This window comes from Platalea leucorodia, assembly GCF_965183815.1.
Source record: "Platalea leucorodia genome assembly, chromosome: 16".
NCBI lineage: Eukaryota > Metazoa > Chordata > Aves > Pelecaniformes > Threskiornithidae > Platalea > Platalea leucorodia.
In genome coordinates this window covers 13606113-13622431 of record NC_138838.1, presented here as the reverse complement: position 1 = coordinate 13622431, position 16319 = coordinate 13606113, and the positions used below count along the sequence as shown (strand labels likewise).

At 63.4% G+C, this 16319-nt stretch overlaps 5 protein-coding genes across 7 annotated transcripts in view; 2 read left to right on the top strand and 3 right to left on the bottom strand.

Annotated features, from left to right (window-relative positions):
• Positions 1-2893: 2893 nt before the first annotated feature.
• Positions 2894-5477, bottom strand: RPL23A (ribosomal protein L23a). Its single transcript, XM_082328525.1, has 5 exons — positions 5404-5477; positions 4719-4899; positions 4197-4373; positions 3729-3798; positions 2894-2959 (listed from the first exon to the last, which is right to left on the bottom strand). Exons 1-5 carry the CDS (start codon positions 5426-5428, stop codon positions 2945-2947), a joined length of 468 nt encoding a protein of 155 aa, XP_082184651.1. The 5' UTR covers positions 5429-5477; the 3' UTR covers positions 2894-2944.
• A 323-nt stretch (positions 5478-5800) lies between these two features.
• RAB34 (RAB34, member RAS oncogene family) lies at positions 5801-8606 on the top strand. Its single transcript, XM_082328038.1, has 11 exons — positions 5801-5842; positions 6501-6626; positions 6709-6800; positions 7168-7233; positions 7435-7536; positions 7604-7668; positions 7740-7791; positions 7973-8054; positions 8150-8240; positions 8328-8435; positions 8514-8606. The coding sequence occupies exons 2-11, from the start codon at positions 6573-6575 to the stop codon at positions 8579-8581; spliced, it is 780 nt and encodes a 259-aa protein (XP_082184164.1). The 5' UTR covers positions 5801-5842; positions 6501-6572; the 3' UTR covers positions 8582-8606.
• Positions 8607-8851: 245 nt separating this feature from the next.
• LOC309598234 (adenine phosphoribosyltransferase-like) lies at positions 8852-10107 on the bottom strand (the record flags this gene model as incomplete). The annotated part of the gene is made up of 5 exons (XM_082328600.1): positions 8852-9195; positions 9310-9405; positions 9505-9651; positions 9730-9823; positions 9985-10107. 5 exons carry the CDS (start codon positions 10105-10107, stop codon positions 9068-9070), a joined length of 588 nt encoding a protein of 195 aa, XP_082184726.1. The 3' UTR covers positions 8852-9067.
• A 1171-nt stretch (positions 10108-11278) lies between these two features.
• PROCA1 (protein interacting with cyclin A1) lies at positions 11279-13140 on the top strand (the record flags this gene model as incomplete). Its single annotated transcript, XM_082328135.1, has 4 exons — positions 11279-11462; positions 12178-12310; positions 12418-12552; positions 12627-13140. The coding sequence occupies 4 exons, from the start codon at positions 11279-11281 to the stop codon at positions 13138-13140; spliced, it is 966 nt and encodes a 321-aa protein (XP_082184261.1).
• A 1189-nt stretch (positions 13141-14329) lies between these two features.
• Positions 14330-16319, bottom strand: part of SUPT6H (SPT6 homolog, histone chaperone and transcription elongation factor) — a 30546-nt gene continuing 28556 nt past the window's right edge. For all 3 annotated transcript variants that reach the window (XM_082328460.1, XM_082328462.1, XM_082328461.1), the window contains one exon: positions 14330-16293. In XM_082328460.1, the coding sequence (XP_082184586.1) occupies positions 16107-16293 (187 nt within the window). In that variant the 3' untranslated portion in view covers positions 14330-16106. The remainder of the gene's footprint in view (positions 16294-16319) is intronic.

The window sequence follows — 16319 nt, the reverse complement described above, 5'->3', positions numbered from 1 at the left end:
AGATGGCACGTTTCTGCCCCTCACTTTGTTCCAGGGACACACTCAAGCCTGCTGGGTCCTACCAGCCCAGCTGCACCATGCTGAGCCTTGAATAGCAAGACCCCATCCCTCCCACGGATGGGTCCCTCTCCTCCTCCTCACTCTCCTGCTCTTCCAGAGACCCAGGGCTGTGCAGGGAGCAGGGAAAGGGAGCCAGGATAGGTACCGAGCCTTGCTGCAGTCCTTGACCTGCCTGTCTCTGGCCTGGCGGCAAGGAGCCTGGCTGGGCTGCATGACTCACCCGGCAGCCACGTGAAGTGGAGCTGGCATGGGAAAGCTGTGTGAGGCCATGGGCTCTTCCTGGAAGACTGCTGCATGCTCGCATCCCCCTGGAGCGATCTTCACTGGCACCATGCAGCTCCAGCCCCCTGCGAGCATGCTGGGCCCTCTCCTGCAGCAGCCCCCCCAGAGCAGCAGGAGGAGAGAGGAGGTTCAGCTCCCTGGGGGAGCAGGGCCAGAACCGGCCCAGCTGGTCCTGTGAAGCACCAGAGCATTGGGAAGGCAAATCCTGCTGACATGATGGCTCTGGGATTGCACCAGACTGGCTTAGAGTAGTGGGGTTTAGAGAGACTCCTGCCCAGGCCCTGCTCCAGGGCAGGATCCATCCTACCAACCCCACCGCCAGCCCAGCTGAGGCAGAGACAGGCGCTGCGGCTGAAATAAGCCAGTGATTAGGTGGAAACACCCCACAGGGCTGGGATCCTGCCAGGGTTCCTGGTGTGCACCGATGCCATGGTGGGTGCAGGGGGCGCTTGCTGGGAACAGCCTGGCAGCTGGAGCAGAGATGTGATATTTGGGACGCTGTGTGGGCAGGGACCTACGCCAGCTTCAAACCCACCGCCTTGCCCCCTCCTCACTCAAAGCGGAGCTCAGCAGCTCCGCGCCGAGCTGCAGGGAGCCCCTTTAGGGCACAGCCTTACCCTCAACAGCACATCCCAACGGCTACGCATCTTCCCAGCTGCAGCTTAAGCCCCATGGCCTCTGTGCACTGACTCCATCTGCAAATACCCCACAATCAAGCCCAAATCTTAGTTTCCCCTCACCTCGATTGCCGCACCGTTCCCCATGTCCTCAGACATGGCTCTGCCCCAGCAGGTCACAGGCTCAGGGGGACCAGCCCACGCTCCCACCGCCCTTCCAGCAGGGTGGAAGGGTCAGGCATGACAAAGCTTCCCAAAGCAGGGAGCCCGGCTCCCCCCCACTGCCCTCCTGCCTTCCAGCTGGAGCATCTCCCAGCAGCATGGCACTGGCCAGGCTGGGGCAGCTGTGGGTCAGGCCAGCTGCCAGCCTGGAGCAAGAGGCAAGCACAGGGAAGCGAAGCACAGCAGTTGCCAGGCTAAGTTGAGGCAGGGTCAGGGCAGACTGCAAGTGATGCCGATGTGAAATCCCTCCCCAGCCTCCACGCTGCAGCACTTACCCGCACAGAGCCCCTGCTGCTGCTGCTCCCCTTCCCTGGCTGCGCCCAGGCCCAGTGCAGGGGCCTGGGTTGGTGCCCTCAAACCCACGGGATCAGACCCAGCCCCAGGAGGGAGCGGGGCTGCCCCAGCTCCTCGCACCACCGTACTCCCAGCGGCAGGGCTATGTCACAGGCAGGGAAGGCTGCCTGTTGTTCAGCCTGACCTGGCCCAGCACAGCTTGCCAACAGCCCTTGCTCTCTGAGTTTCAAGCCCCTGACCTGGGCTGTGAAGGGGCACGGGGCGACAGCCTGAGTGCGCCCTCCCATTGCAGGCAGATGCAGCGGTGCTTCCCCAGCACGCGGAGCTGCGAGTGCCGGGCGAAGTCTCGCCCCAAGGGCCACACAACCCAGCACACATCTTTACCCATGGTCCCGAGAGCAGCGGCAGCTGGGACAGCTCCCCCTTTCCATCTACCACCACCCTTCGGCGTTCAAACCACCGCCCCGGGACTCCGCCACCCTTGGCAAGAGGCTGGAAGGAACTCAGTGTCGCGCTGCCCAAGAGCTCCATTACCCCCATCAGTATTTGGTCACGGCTTTCCCCATCTCACTCAAGCGTAACTGCATACTTAACATCAAGTACCCCTAAAGGCTTATCCATACTTCACCTCCATTCCCTGCTCGCCCAGCACTCCACTCTCGTGACTCTCCCAAGTGCTCTGAAAAGCCGGTTTCATCTACAAATTTGAGGAAGCAAGACTGCCAAGGCAGCAACAGCAGCTAGTTTGGAAACAGCCTTGATGAGGGCCATGAACCCCATGAGGTTACAGGCAACCTAACAGGAATAGCGTCAGGGAAACCAGGCTGCGATTCCCACACTGCAGCGTGGGGAGTTTGGAAAACAACAACAAAAAAAAAAAACCCCAAACCACACAAAGCCCCTACGATGGCATTGGCTTGAGGGCTTCATCAAGTGAAGGTTGCAGCATAAGCAAATAGCTGATACACTCGGAAAACGGTGCCACACCCCACTCGTGCCAGGCCCGAACCATAAACAGGTTTTTGTTGCGGTTACTACCTACGTCCTGGGCACTCCTCAGCCTCTGGTACGCTCCAGAGGGAAGCTATGAAGGACACCAGAACAGAGATCACAAACACATGTTAATTACACAAGGCAAGAAAATGCAGGAGGGTACCAGAGGTCTCGGGTAAACAGGTATTTGAGATTTGGGGCAGCGTCACCTCGTGTTTACTGACAGCCGAGAGAGCAGGTCAGTGATCCAGGAGACCCTGGGGTGGGACTCTCAGAGCGGCCAGCTCTGCCCACCTGCCACCAGGCTACAGCCAGAGGGAGGGAGGGAGGGAGGAGCCCCTTTTACTGAAATGAAGCCCCAAAAGTTTCCCCGGGCGCTCTCTTTCGCACGGGCCATGCTGTCACAAAACACAAGAGCCCCTCAGTGGTGTCACAGGGTTTATTATCCTGTCTGTACAGTCCTTGGCAGATGCAGTTTAGATGATTCCAATCTGGAAAGGAGCAAAGCATGTTAAAACAGATGTTACAGCGGCAGAAAGGCAGAGCCTCCACCACAGAAGTCACTGCCAGGGCTGCATCTCCCTGGGATTCCTGTCCCCCGAGGACAGGCTTCTTCCTCCCAGACCTGCCCAAGTGCCTTACACAACCGCTTTAAACATTTACTGCACGGTGACCCCATGCTAATCCACAGCCGCATCCCCCTGCTCCAGAACGTTCCCCCACTGCCTCCTGTTGACCTTGACCACACCGAGGACTGAAGTGCCTGCTGCTTCCAGCCCCCTGCCCGGCAGAAACCCCTCCTCCCAGGCCGGCAGCGCAGCAGTGCCCCTGCCCTAATGGTGCCCCTGGCATCATTTCCCCCTGTTAAATGAGCTGCCAACAGCACTGGCCAAGAACGCTGTTAGGACAAATGCTGCGTCAGCCCAGAAGCTGCAGGGCAGTTTCTGTATCCTCCCCACTAATACTCTGGAGCTCTTGCGGTCCTGTGGAGCGGAGCCTTTCCCTGGAGGAGCCGAGCAACAGCAGCAAGTCTCTCTCAGTAACTTTTCCCACCTAACCTCACGATCTTCCAGGCAAAATTGCATTTTGCCAGATGATGTGGTCTTGCTTCTCGACACCAGGATCCTGTCTAACTACATGGACACTCCAAAGAAGCGCCACCGTGCTTGAAGCACAAGTACCTCACCTGTATGCCAGGACAAACACCGGGCACAGGAGATACAAGACAGCGGGAGCTGCCCAGTTTCAAAGATTTCTCACCTTGTTGGCTACATCCAGCGCATCGTAATCCGGAGCCAGTCGGACATAAGCCTTCTTCTCCCCATCAGGCCTAGGAGGAACAGGAGGCATCAGTACAGAGGCACACAACTCCTCCCACCTGCTCCACGTTCCTGCTATAGCAGTGTGCATCAGTGGTTCCTTTGGAAACATCACTTTACTCAGTGGTAAAAAACGTTCACATCATTTGCACAAGACATTAGAAGAGCTCCCTGATGAAGCCGATCCTCTGGTCTGCCAACACTTCCCACTGCCACTAAGATGTGCTCAGTCACAAGCTGCATTTCTCAAAACTTTAACACTGAAAACGCTACAGAGGTTAATCCCACACCTCCTGAGAGTACCCACAACTGCTGAAACTCACACGTGTTCCCACTTTCTGCTAAAAGCCATCCCGGGCTCTCGAGGCATCTCACACCCACCAGTGACCTATTCTCCCCCTCTGCTCACCTAATCAATGTGTTGACCTTGGCCACATCGATATCGTACAGCTTCTTGACAGCCTGTTTGATCTGGTGCTTGTTTGCCTTGACATCGACGATGAAAACCAGAGTATTGTTATCCTCGATCTTCTTCATTGCCGACTCTGTGGTCAAAGGGAACTTGATGATGGCATAATGGTCCAGCCTGCAGGAGAGACCCTGCGGTTAGCAGAAGGCTGACAGATACCGCCTCTGTACTTCAGGGGCTTTCAAATACCACAGGTGCCATCTAAGAAAGTTTGGGGTGCATCAGTTGCCAAAAAAAGTTCTAATCACAAACTCTCAGGCTTTGGTCGCTTGAAATCATCACCTGCACCCCAAGTGCCCACTGCTCTGTCACCAAGCTGTGGCTCAGCTCCCTGGCAGCACGCTGGCAAGGTCTCACCCTGGGACCTGCAGCAGAGCACAGGTCCCCACACCAGCCCACGCACGGGGCTGCTCCCACCCCGCAAGCGCCACAACAGGGCAGAGCCCAACGCCCGACACGTACTTGTTTCTCCGTGGGGCGCTCTTCCGGGGGTACTTGGGCTGCCGCCGCAGCCGCAGGGTCTTGGGCCTGCGGAAGGTGGGTGACGTGCGGATCTTCTTCTTCTTGTGACTGTGGACCCCCTTCAGGACGGCCTTCTTGGCCTTCAGCGCCTTAGCCTTTGCCTCTGTCTTCGGAGGCACAGCTATAACAACAGCTCAGTCAGCACAACTGGGAACTGCAGGACCAGTGTGTGCTTCCCTGCCTGCCCCAACGGGCCGTGGCTTCCCCCGTCAGGCAGCTCAATGAACGGGGCCTCCCAAGCGGCCCGTGCTCCCTCATGCAACTGCGACCAGCCCCAAAACGTCCAACGCGGCTGAGGTTTCCCCTTCGCCTCCCAACAAACCGGTCTCCCACCGCACCGACGGACGGGAGCGCCCATTCCCTCGCCAGCTTCCTCACCCCCCACAGGCCCCGAGAGTCCCAGCACCGAGATCGGGGCCCGCCCTCCCTCCCTCAGATAACCGGGCTGGGCCCGCCGGTGCAGGCCTCTCCCGCCACCTCCACGTGCCCGCGCCCAGCACCGGCCTGCGGCCCTCCCTCACCCCCCGCACCGCTCAGCCCGGCCCCGCCGCGTACACCCGCACCCCGGGCGACGCCTCAGCACGTCCCCCCCCGCCCCACAGGCCCCGCCGCCCCAAACCCTCACCCTCCTTCTTCGCCTTAGGCGCCATCTTGGCCAGGCGGAAGCCGAAAGGGGCCGCCCGCCCCGCACCGCACGGGCTTATACCCCCAAATCTCGCGAGCGTTTGCCCCAACTCTCGCGGCGCCGAGGGGCTCGCCGGGAATGGTAGTACTTGCGGGCTGCCTCACCTGCGCATGCGCATAAGCTCCCCACGCCCGCGGCGCCTCATGGGAGTTGTAGTCCTGCGTGCCACCACCCCCCGCCGCCCCGACGGCGGGGGGCCGGGATGAATCCCGGTGTGGGGGCGTTACCGGGGTCCTGTCGCGCAGGCAGCACCGCAGTGGCCCCAGCCATGGAGGAACCGGCGTCCTGGCCCCTCCCCCGCCTCCCGGGGGAGGGGCCAGGACGCCGGTTCCTCCGCGGCAGGGCGTGCAGCGCCGAGCACCGCTACCGGAGCCGGGAGGTTCGCGGTAACGGGGACCGGGATGGGGCGGAGAGGGCTTGGCCGTGGACCGGGATGTGGCGGGGGGGACGGTGCACGGGGGACACGGGGACAGCCACACTCGGGGAATGTGGGGACCAGTGGGACACGGGGACGGACGTGCACTGGGATGCCAGGCTTGGGATGTGGGGACAGCTGGGACATGGGGACAGTGGTACCCCGGGACGTGGGGATGGCTGGGACATGGGGATGGCTGTGTCCCGGGGTGTGGGGACAGCCACGCCTGGGGACGTGGGGATGGCCGGGATGTGGGACGGCCGTGCCCTGGGATGGCACACTTGGGATGTGGGGACGGTCGGGACAAGGGGACAGCCATGCACAGGGATGTGGGGGTGGCTGGGGCATGGGGACAGCTGGAACATGGGGACAGCTGGGACATGGGGACAGCCACACCTGGGGATCTTGGGGTGGCTGGGACACAGGGACAGCTATGCTGGGGGACATGGGGACACCCAGGACATGGGGACAGCCGTGTCCCAGGGATGTGGAGACAATTGGGATAAGGGGACAGCCCCGCTTGGGGACAGAGGGACAGCCGTATTCCGGGATGCTGTGCACAGGGACGTGGGGACAGCTGGGACACGGGGACATTGCCGCTCCCTGCTCCCTCCGTTCCCAGGCCTCACGGTGGCCCTCAGCCCGTCCCCGCTCCCCCCGGCCACCCAGCCCACCCCGGCAGCCCCGCGGGACGATGAACGTGCTGGCTCCGGTCCGCAGGGACAGGGTCATCGCCGACCTGCCCCTGGTGAGTTGGGGGGACACTGGCCCGGTGGCAGCCTCGCTGAGCCCCGTGGTCACACCGGGGTCCCCCTTTGTCCCCCCCACAGTGTTTTCGGAAGGAGGCCGCCCTGCACGCCCGCCCCGCCTTCCACCCCACGGTGGCCAGTGCCTGCCAGGAGCAGCGGACGGGCACTGTGGGGTGAGTCCAGGGCGATTCGGGGGCCCCACACAGGGCGGGGGGCGGTGGGTGACAAGGGGCCCGTGGCCCCGCCAGCCCCGCGTGGGGGGTCCCCGAGGCGGGCGCCGCGTGGCTGCCGGCGCTGCCCGTGTGCCGAGCCCTGCGTCACGGCGCAGGAATGCAGCGCGGGGGGAACACGAGGGTCCGGGCTGGGCTGTGGCTGGCGGTGGGGTGGGAGAGCCGGGCTGCGGGGCGCTGCCGGACACAGGGGGCTGCGGGGTGACACCCCCCCACCCCATGAACCCGCCGGCCTGCGGGGCCAGCGGGGGGGAGGCAGGCAGGGAGCCCCCCACCCTGCTGAGCGGCTGCGCGTCCCCTTGCCCTGCAGGTTCAAGATCTCCAAGATCATCGTGGTGGGGGACCTCTCGGTGGGGAAGACCTGCCTGATCAACCGGTAACAGGACCACCCCGGAGAGGGTCTGCGGGGTGGGGGCAGGGGAAGACACCCCCCCCCCCCCCAAAGGGCAGCAGCACCTTGGGCTGAGCCTGGCTCCGGCCGGACTCTGGTGTGGGGCACCCCCAGGGCGGGGGGCACTGAGCCCCCAGGGGTGGGGCGTGGGGGGCCGGGGGCTGCTGACACCCATATCGCCCCCAGCTTTTGCAAGGACACCTTTGACAAGAACTACAAGGCGACCATCGGGGTGGATTTCGAGATGGAGCGGTTCGAGGTGCTGGGGGTACCCTTCAGCCTGCAGCTGTGAGTAGGCGCCAGCCCCCTCCCCGCGCACCCCTGCGGCCCCCCCTCACCTCCCGCGCCCCCCCAGGTGGGACACAGCCGGCCAGGAGCGCTTCAAGTGCATCGCCTCCACCTACTACCGGGGAGCGCAAGGTGAGGTCCCCACCATGTCCCACCCCACCGGCTGTCCTCGTCCCCATCTCACCCCTCCTTCTCCCCCCCAGCCATCGTCATCGTCTTTGATGTCAACGATGTGGCGTCCCTGGACCACACGCGGTAGGTGACACGCAGCCAAGGGGCTCAGATGGGACTGGGGACGAGCATGGGGGGTGATGGGGCTGGATGGAGAAGCAGGAGCTGGGCAGGAGGGCATGGGGCTGCTGGCAATGCTGTGGCGTGCGAGCAAGAGGGTAGTGCTTGGCCGTGAGCCACCAGCCGGTGACAGTGGCCCCAACAGGCAGTGGCTGGCTGATGCCCTGAAGGAGAACGACCCATCCAACGTGATCCTCTTCTTGGTGGGCTCCAAGAAGGACCTGAGCGTGAGTGTGTCCCCCCTCCTGTGGGTTCCCTGCGCCCCGGCTTGGGGGGGGGAATCACCCCCGCCACCCACCCACCACCCCGGCTCGGTTGGCAGACGCCAGCACAGTACAGCCTGATGGAGAAGGATGCTCTGAAAGTGGCCCAGGAGATGCAGGCAGAGTACTGGGCCGTCTCCTCGCTCACCGGTGGGTCCCTGGACGGGCAGGGGGGATGCGGACCCCGGTGTTTGGCCAGGCAAGGGGACACTCAGGGGGTCTTGTCCCACGGGGCAGGGGAGAACGTGCGGGATTTCTTTTTCCGTGTGGCGGCACTGACCTTCGAGAGCAGCGTGCTGGCCGAGCTGGAGCGCAGCAGCGCCCGCAAGATCGGCGACACCGTGCGTGAGTACCCCCCGCTGGCCCCGCAGGGGTGCCCCCTTCACCCCCACCCACCCCCCTCCCACCCCTCTGTCCCTCCAGGGATCAGCAGCAACGAGAGCGACCTGTACCTGTCAGCACCCCGCAAGAAACCCAAGTGCTGCCAGTGAGGGGGCAGCCCCCGGCCCCCCCCGCGCTCACGCCTCTGGACCAAAGAGGGGCTGCCCTGGCCGGCCCCAGGGAGCTGCCCCGGCCCCCCTGGCCCCCTGCCTGCCTGGGCACCCGCGGCCAGGGCAGGCAGGAGCACCGTGCAGCTCCTTTAGCTATGCAAACCCAGGTACCACTTGCAGGGGGAGACTCCCCCGAGCTCCTATTTGTCTTAATAAAACCTTTTTTATGCTTTTTAAGAAAGGTGCAGGGCTGGGGGCCGGGGCCGGCTGCGGGTTCTCCTGCTCCCGGGTGCAGCCCCCCAGGCTCGTAGGCTGGCGGGAGGATGGAGCCAGGGGAGGATGGCTGCTGCCGAGGAGGGTGAGCATCTCGGGTACGGTGGCAGCCAGACCGTGTGGTGGATGCCTCGGGCATCCCTGCCCCGAAGAGCCTGCAGACCTGCACCCCACAGGGGGACATGGGGGGACACAGCAGGTGCCAGCCCCCCATCAGTCCCAGCCAAACTGGTGGCGGTCGAAGCGGGGCTGCAGGCCGGGGGGGACGCAGTGGGCACACTTGTATCTCTCCCGGATCCACCGCCCGCCCTCGCTGTCCTCGATGCAGATGGCGGCGACGCCTGCGGGACACGGTGGGGGGAGGGGTTCAGCGCTGGCCACCATGGGGTGCGGGGGCAATGCTCCTGCTGCACCCACGGGTGCACCCCAGGGTGCCCCACTACCCCCCCTCCTACCTGCCACAACCCCCCCCAGCCGCTCCACCAGCTGGATGGCTGCTCGCATGGTGCCTCCAGTTTCGACCCACTGGTCCACGAGGAGGATGCGCAGACCTGGGAGGGGACAGAGGCTGTAGCTGAGTGCCCGGTGCCCAGTGCCTGGTGCCTGCGCTGGCCGCCCCCTGCCATGACGGGAACACCCTGCCAGCTCACCTGGCGAGATGGCATCGGTGCGGACCTCCATCACCTTCTCTCGGCCCGAGTAGTCGGTGTAGGGTTGCGTCACCGTCTGCACGCAGAGGTGCCCAGCTTTGCGGATGGCCAGAAAGCCTTTCCGTAGCACGGTGGCAACAGCAGCACCTGGGGGTGGGCATGGCACTGTCAGGCCCCGCAGGGCCAAGGGATGGGGGCCCTGGGCTCGCCCACATCCCCCCTCACCCAGGATGAAGCCCATGGCATCGATACCAGCTACCATGTCGATGGGGTCTCCCTGGAAGGGCTGCAGCAGGTCGGCCACACAGTCCTGCAGGCCCTAGGGAGAGAGCAGAGGTGCTGGGTGCCCGCAGCCCATCATGGGCACCTGCAGCCCATGTGCTGGTACCCGTGGCCACGGCTGGGTGCCCTGACAGCCCCACGGAGCTGCAGCCCACCCGGGCACCCCTGTGGGTGCCCTCTGCCCCAGGCGCTGTGTACTTGCGGGTGGCAGTAGAGCCGGGAGGGGTCCAGCCAGGCGTAGTTGGGACCCTTGACATTGGGGGCCATCAGCACCAGGTACCAGCCCTTCTCTCGGGCAGTGGGGACGTGGCACAGGTCCATGCGTGGGGACCGCAGGCGCTGCGAGCACTGAGCACGTAATGGGGTGAGACTCCCCACCGGCAGTCCCCGCAGGGCTCCCTACAGCTTGGTGCCCCCCACCCTCCCCATCTGCACCCCCTACACAGGTACCCTGGGGTCCCAGCATGCCCGGGTCAGCTCCATACCTGGGTGCCGGCAGCGAGGCTGAGCTGAGTGGGACGGTCACAGGGAGCGTCACAGACAGCGACAGCTGAGCGGGGGCAGCCCCTGCGGCGCTGGGCCCCCGCCAGCACCCTCGGCCAGCTGAGCCCTGGGCCGCTGCCACGCGGGCGCCCTGCCCATGGGCCGGCGATGTGCCCCCACTGGGCTCTGCTGTCCCAGCCAGGCGGTTGCGTGGTGGGGAGCACCGGGGCTGGGGCATTCGTACCCTGCGTGGGTGTCCCCAGCGCCCAGCCGCCTGCACCAGCAGCGCCAGGGCATGGTGCGGGTGGCACAGTGCCCGCGGTACCATAGGCGCGAGGGTTGGCAAGCCAGGGTGATGCTCAGGGTGCAGCCCTGCAGCCTGTGGAGTCTTGGGCAGCACGGGGACTTTCCGAGGCCACGCATGTCCCCGTTGGGGTGTCCGGGAGCCATCCTGCCCCGCCGAGCGCTGGCTCCCTCGGCCGCCCGGCACGCCAGATCCGTGCCCGCGTTGTCAATGGGCTCGGTGGCGGGGGAGCCAGCCAAGGGGGGCGAGCGCTGGCAGCCGTGCTGGGAGCTGCCGGGCGCCTGCGGGCTGCCAGCCCCGGCTGGGCACGGGGCACCGGGGCTGCCCCTGCGAAAGGCACCGCGGAGCATCCGTGGGACGGGACACGGGGTCTCAGGGAGCACCGGTGGGACGGGACGGGGGGCCGCGGGGAGCATCCTTCTCCCGTGGGGGCCGCTCCGGGGCCGGGGCCCGGTGCGTCACGGGGCGGGCGCGTCGCGCCGCACATCACCCCACCGGCTGCCACAGCAACGGGGCCCGGCCCCACCGGCAGGGGCGACCCCTCCCCGCGGCTGCCGGCCCGGGACGGCCGCGGCTCCGGGGAGCGGCTGCAGCACCCGGCTCTCCGGGCCGCTCCGCAGGCTGCCGGGCCGTGGCGGGCCGCCCCGCGGGGGCGGGCTGCGCCGCGCTATAAGGCGGCCCCACGGCGGGGAGCGGCGCGGAGCCATGTGCGCCCCGGGGCTGCTCCGCCGCCTCCTCCTCCTCCTGCTGCTGCTGGCAGCCGCCCCCGGAGCGGCCCCCGGCCCCGGAGCGGCCCCGCCGGGACGGCCCCGCGCCCGCCGTGGGCTCACCTACCCCGGGACGCTGTGGTGCGGCGCCGGCAGCAACGCGGACGCCTACGAGCAGCTGGGTAAGGGCGGCCGGGCCACTGCTTCCCATCCCATCCCATCCCATCCCATCCCATCCCATCCCATCCCATCCCATCCCGCCCCAGCCCCAGCCCCGTGCTGCCCCACCCCATCCCAGTCCCAGTCCCCATCCCAGTGCTGGGTCAGTCCCCATCAATCCTAGTCCAGTCCCATCCCAGTACTGGTCCACTCCAGTCCCCATCCCCGTGCTAGTTCAACCTGTCTGTCCCAGTTCAGTCCCCATGCCAGTGCCAGTCCAGTCCCAGTACACCTCTGTCCGGTCCCTGGACAGGGCTGGTCCATCCTGGTCCCATCATTGTCCCCATCCTGGTGCTGGTCCAGTCCTGATCCACCCTCTGTCCCCAGCCTGGTCCCTGGTCCATCCTGCTCCCATTCTGGTCCCCATCCCAGTGCTGGTCCAATCTGGTCCACTCCCAGTCCCTTTCCTGATCCCAGCCTAGTCCCAGTCTCATCCCCACTGTGGTCCTGGTGCAGCCTCAGTCCCCATCCCAGTGCCAGCCTTGTCCCCACCCAAGTGCCAGTCCAGTCCCAGCCCCTACCCATCCCAGTATGATTCCAGTCCTGTCTCAGTCCAATCTAATTCTGATCCCAGCTCTAGCCCAGCTCAGCCCCAGCCCTGATCCCAACCCCATCTAGCCCCAGCCCATGCGTGCGGGCCCCCCTCAGCCCTGCCTGAACCCCGCACCTTCCCTGCAGGGGAGCACCAGGACACAGACCGGTGCTGCCGGGACCATGACCACTGCCAGCATGTCATCCACCCCTTCACCGCCCGCTACGGGTACCGCAACCTGCGCTGGCACACCATCAGCCACTGCGACTGCGACCGCAGGTGAGCAGCCCCACGCCCAGCCGCGCCCCGCAGCACCCCTCCATCCTGGGGTCCCAGCCCCTCCAGCAGCCCCCCGGCCCCCTCACCCCGGCTCTGCCCCACGGCAGGTTGAAGGAGTGCCTGCGGCAGGTGAATGACACGGCCTCGCGGGTGGTGGGACAGGCCTTCTTCAACGTCATCCAGGTGCCCTGCTTCGAGTTCACCTACAAGGAGGAGTGCGTAGAGCCCTACCTCTACGTCTGGTGAGTGCCCCCCGCCGTGGGGACTGTCCCCCCGCTTGGCCCTGCCTCACCCCATGCCTCCTCGCTCTCTGCAGGTGCAAGGCGTACAACACGGTGGCCGTGGCGGTGCCCAGGGAGCCGGTGCTGTACGAGTTCGGTGGGGAGCTCATCGACCGGGCGGCGAGGCCTGGGGGGGTCCCTCTGAGCCCCCTGTGGAGCAGCGTGGGCAGAGGAGCTGTCCCAGTGGAGCATCATGTGCCCGCCCGCCCGCTGTCCCCCCCCAAGACAGCCAAGAAAGAGAGGAAGGGGAAGAAGAAAGACAAAAAAAAGAAGGGGGAAGGTCTGAAGAAAGGCCCTTCCGAAAACGGGGAGCCGAGCCATCCCGCAGCCGCTGCCCCCACTGGGCAGGACCCACGGGCCCCACTGCCTGACATGGGGGAAACGGCCAACACCATCCTGAGGGATGCCCCAGTGCGGGAGGGCTTGGGCAGGGAGCCGTCCGCAGCCCCCCCACCCCTGGTCCACACCGCCAGCGGGAAGAGGAGGAGGAGGAAGGAAAGAAACAGAAAGAAGAGGCTGAAAATCAAAGCTGAGGCAGAGCCTGCATGAGAGCCGCAGCCCTGACTCCCCCCTCGCGGGTCTTGGCTGCGTAATAAAGTCAGTTGCTCAAGCAGACAGCACAGCCTCGGCCCCATCTCTGTGGGGAGAAAGGATCGCACCAGGGGCCGCGTCCAGGGGAAATCCCGGGGCTGATCCCGCTTGCGGGGCTGCGGGAGGGGCAGCACCTAGAGCCGGGTGGGTACTGAGGGTTTGAGCTGTTCCTCACCGGCTCACATCATCCTCCTGGGCACCAGGGACAGCAAGTAGCTGCTCTGGCTGGGGACACAGTGCCCGTCCCCACGCCAGCACGTGGCAGAGCCCTGATTTCTGCTCCCCTGCCACAGAGGGTTGAGCTCCAGCTCCCCAGGGGTGTATTTCTCCTGAGGACCAGTTAATAATCTTGCTTAACCTGCTGCCCTTTCCCAGGCTGGGAGAAGCACGGTGCTCCCACACCGGCACTGACTCCTTCTCCAGCCCCCAGCAATGGCAGCGAGCAGCAGGGGCTGCTCTGGGAGGAGCGGGGCCTTGTCCCTCCCCGAAGGCTCCTCAAATGCGGTACAAGAGCTCTTTGGAGGGGGACAATAGAAGCTTTTCCAGCCCTGGGACAAAGGCGGACACTGCCCGGGAAGGGGCAGGGGCAGGGCAAGCTGCCTGCGTCCCTGCCTGGCGGAGGGTGGTCGCAGCCAGACTTGTTCCCCGCGCTGGTAACTGGGCTCCTGTAGCGAAGAGTTTGAGGGCAGCGCCCAGAGATGGGGCATTGCCACCAGCTCCTGCAAAGCGCTTCTGAGCGAGGAGCGTGGCTCAGCCCAGTGTCCCCTCTCCTACCCAGTGAGGCCAGTAGAAAGATCTTCCCGCACCAGCACCACATTCCAGAACAGGGAAAAGCTGGGGCCACAGGAGCTGAGCGCCGTCTCCTGTTTTGCCATGACACGGCCCTGGGAGATGAGACAGCCCGGAGAGCAGAGCTGCCCCACGCAAACCCCACTGTTCCTGGAGGAGCGTGCAGTGCAATCCCAAATCCCTGAAATAAGTGGACCACAAGAGCCTAGGGGGGAAATACCAAGGTTGCAGTGAGGCATCGCACCCTCTCGAGCACTGCTAATGGGTGCAAGGTCCTTGTGGCAACCACAGCGTCACCATGCGAAGCACAGACATGTGGCATGCAGGCAGCTTCCCAAAAGTAGAATTTTTATTGACGGTAAGGGAAAACTAAAAACAAAGACAGCCAAAAAGGAGCCGATAACGCACAACTAGCCCCTCGCCATATGGGTCCGATACATCCCTGGTAAGGAGCTGCTCCCAGTCAAATTCCCGTCATACAGTTTCATAAAATAAAAAAAAAAATAGCATAAGGTTAGTACGCCTGCAACCCACATCAGCCGCGGGCCCCGAGCACAGTCCTCCAGCCTGGCCGGCGTGGTTGCAGGGGAGGAACACGACCCTGCCAGCCCCTCAGTACAGCTGAGGAGATGGTGGGGAAGCCAGGACCTGCATTTCTCTGTGGAAACAGCTTTGCTTTGTCTCCCGGGTCGCTGCCATTCTTCAGGAGCATTTACATGCAAAACAGACCTTTGTTTCTTAAGATCTGCTGTTCTTGCTCACTTCCTAGCGAGAAGAGGCTAACCAGGAGCACTTGGAAGGAACAAAGACTGCTTCCATAGAAAATCCCCTACTAACAAAGCAAGAGAGAGGAAAGTGTGTGCAGCAGGAACTTTCCAGTTCAGAAATGGCTCTCAGCGCTGGCAGTCGCTCTGCAACACCGCAGCGGGCTGTTTCTGACGTGACCGAAGTTACCTGCATTATCTGCCCCCCTCCCAGGCCCCCCAGGGCCTCTCCCAGCCAAAGAGACATGGGCCCCAGATGTCGGTGTGATGTCTTTATATGACGCATTGAAAACAAAACATTATTCTTTATCAGCTCAACAGAAATCAGCTTCTCTGTGAAAGTTTCAGCACACAGAGGGCAACTCCAAGCAACAAAGGAAGAAGGAGCATCGACTTTCACCACTGAACTCTGCTTCTAAGCAAATCCATTGCTAAGAGGAGAGGGCGGGCAGGCAGCACAGGGTGCAGGCAGAAAACCTCTCAACTAGCGTTCAGTAGAAACACTATTTATTCACCCCTCTTCGTTACAACTGGGCAGGGTTAAGCGGATACGGAGGAGGATGTCATGCACTCCCGGTTGGCTGCTCTTGCCGCGCTTTAGCCCACGTGTCTGTCCCGCGCTCGAGAAAGCTGCTGTTGGCTGGTGTTTTGCTTTGCAGTCTGATGAAAAAAATCAAAACTAAATAAATATTGTTCCAAAAGAAGCCAGAGGAGAGAGCAAGCCTTTGGTACGACAGCTGCATTTCTCTCCGGCAAGACCCCAAGCCCCAGAGCTGCTGTGCGAGACCCCTATGAACACAGCTGGGGGTTGGCACAGACCGCAGAGCCTGTTACACATGAAAACATGAAGCAAACAACAACAGAAACTTTCCGAGAGCTCTGGTTTGCTTGTCACAACCCCCGTGACTTTGCCTTGTGCTCTCAGGGCAAGGAGCGGTGACAGTCAGGGTTTGGGAGAATCCAAATAAAACAGGCTCACTCCAGGCCGATGGTCTGCACTTTCAGCTACGTTTGCTTCCGAGTCTTTGCGGTGAAAGCAGACTGTTGTGCACGTACAAGGACAGATTCGTTTGACCTCATAATTACTTTGCTGAGCTTCCGAAGTGGTGAACCAGGGCCTGGAACGCAGAGGCCGCTGCAGCGTTCCTTCCTATGATATATTTTTATATATATAGTATATCTATTTAGACCAGCCCTGCCGAGTCTATTCATTTGCTCAGGTGCACGTCACCAAGAGTCACTTCCCACCATCTCACGACGTATAAAACAGGAGTTATGTGGCTAAGGGAAGGGAAGTTGTTTTCAACTGTTCACTCTCCCTTCCCCTTCCTGGAGAAGAGAGCAGAGGTTACCGCTCAGGTCCAGCACGCCCTATCGATCCATCTCATCCAGCAGCGGCGTGGCGTCCCCAGCGATGGACATGGGGGTGCTCTCGATCATGGGGCTGGGAGATGGGCGAGGAGTCAACCTCTGCTTCTGTTTCCTCCGTTCAGCCTCCTTCTCCTGGAGCCACTGCTCGGCCATCTTCCCCCAGTCGATTGCAGCGTGACTGTTCGTCCTGCAATGACACAGGCAGAAGGTGAG

Coding starts and splice junctions, on each gene's coding strand:
- RPL23A (XM_082328525.1), bottom strand. CDS start 5,428: ATGGCGCCTAAGGCGAAGAAGGAGG. Junction 4,900..5,403: donor GCCTAAGGCGAAGAAGGAGG/GTGAGGGTTTGG, acceptor CTGTTGTTATAG/CTGTGCCTCCGAAGACAGAG. Junction 3,799..4,196: donor AAGGTCAACACATTGATTAG/GTGAGCAGAGGG, acceptor TGTTCCTCCTAG/GCCTGATGGGGAGAAGAAGG.
- RAB34 (XM_082328038.1), top strand. CDS start 6,573: ATGAACGTGCTGGCTCCGGTCCGCAGGGACAGGGTCATCGCCGACCTG. Junction 7,669..7,739: donor CTACTACCGGGGAGCGCAAG/GTGAGGTCCCCA, acceptor TCTCCCCCCCAG/CCATCGTCATCGTCTTTGAT. Junction 8,241..8,327: donor GGCCGTCTCCTCGCTCACCG/GTGGGTCCCTGG, acceptor CCCACGGGGCAG/GGGAGAACGTGCGGGATTTC.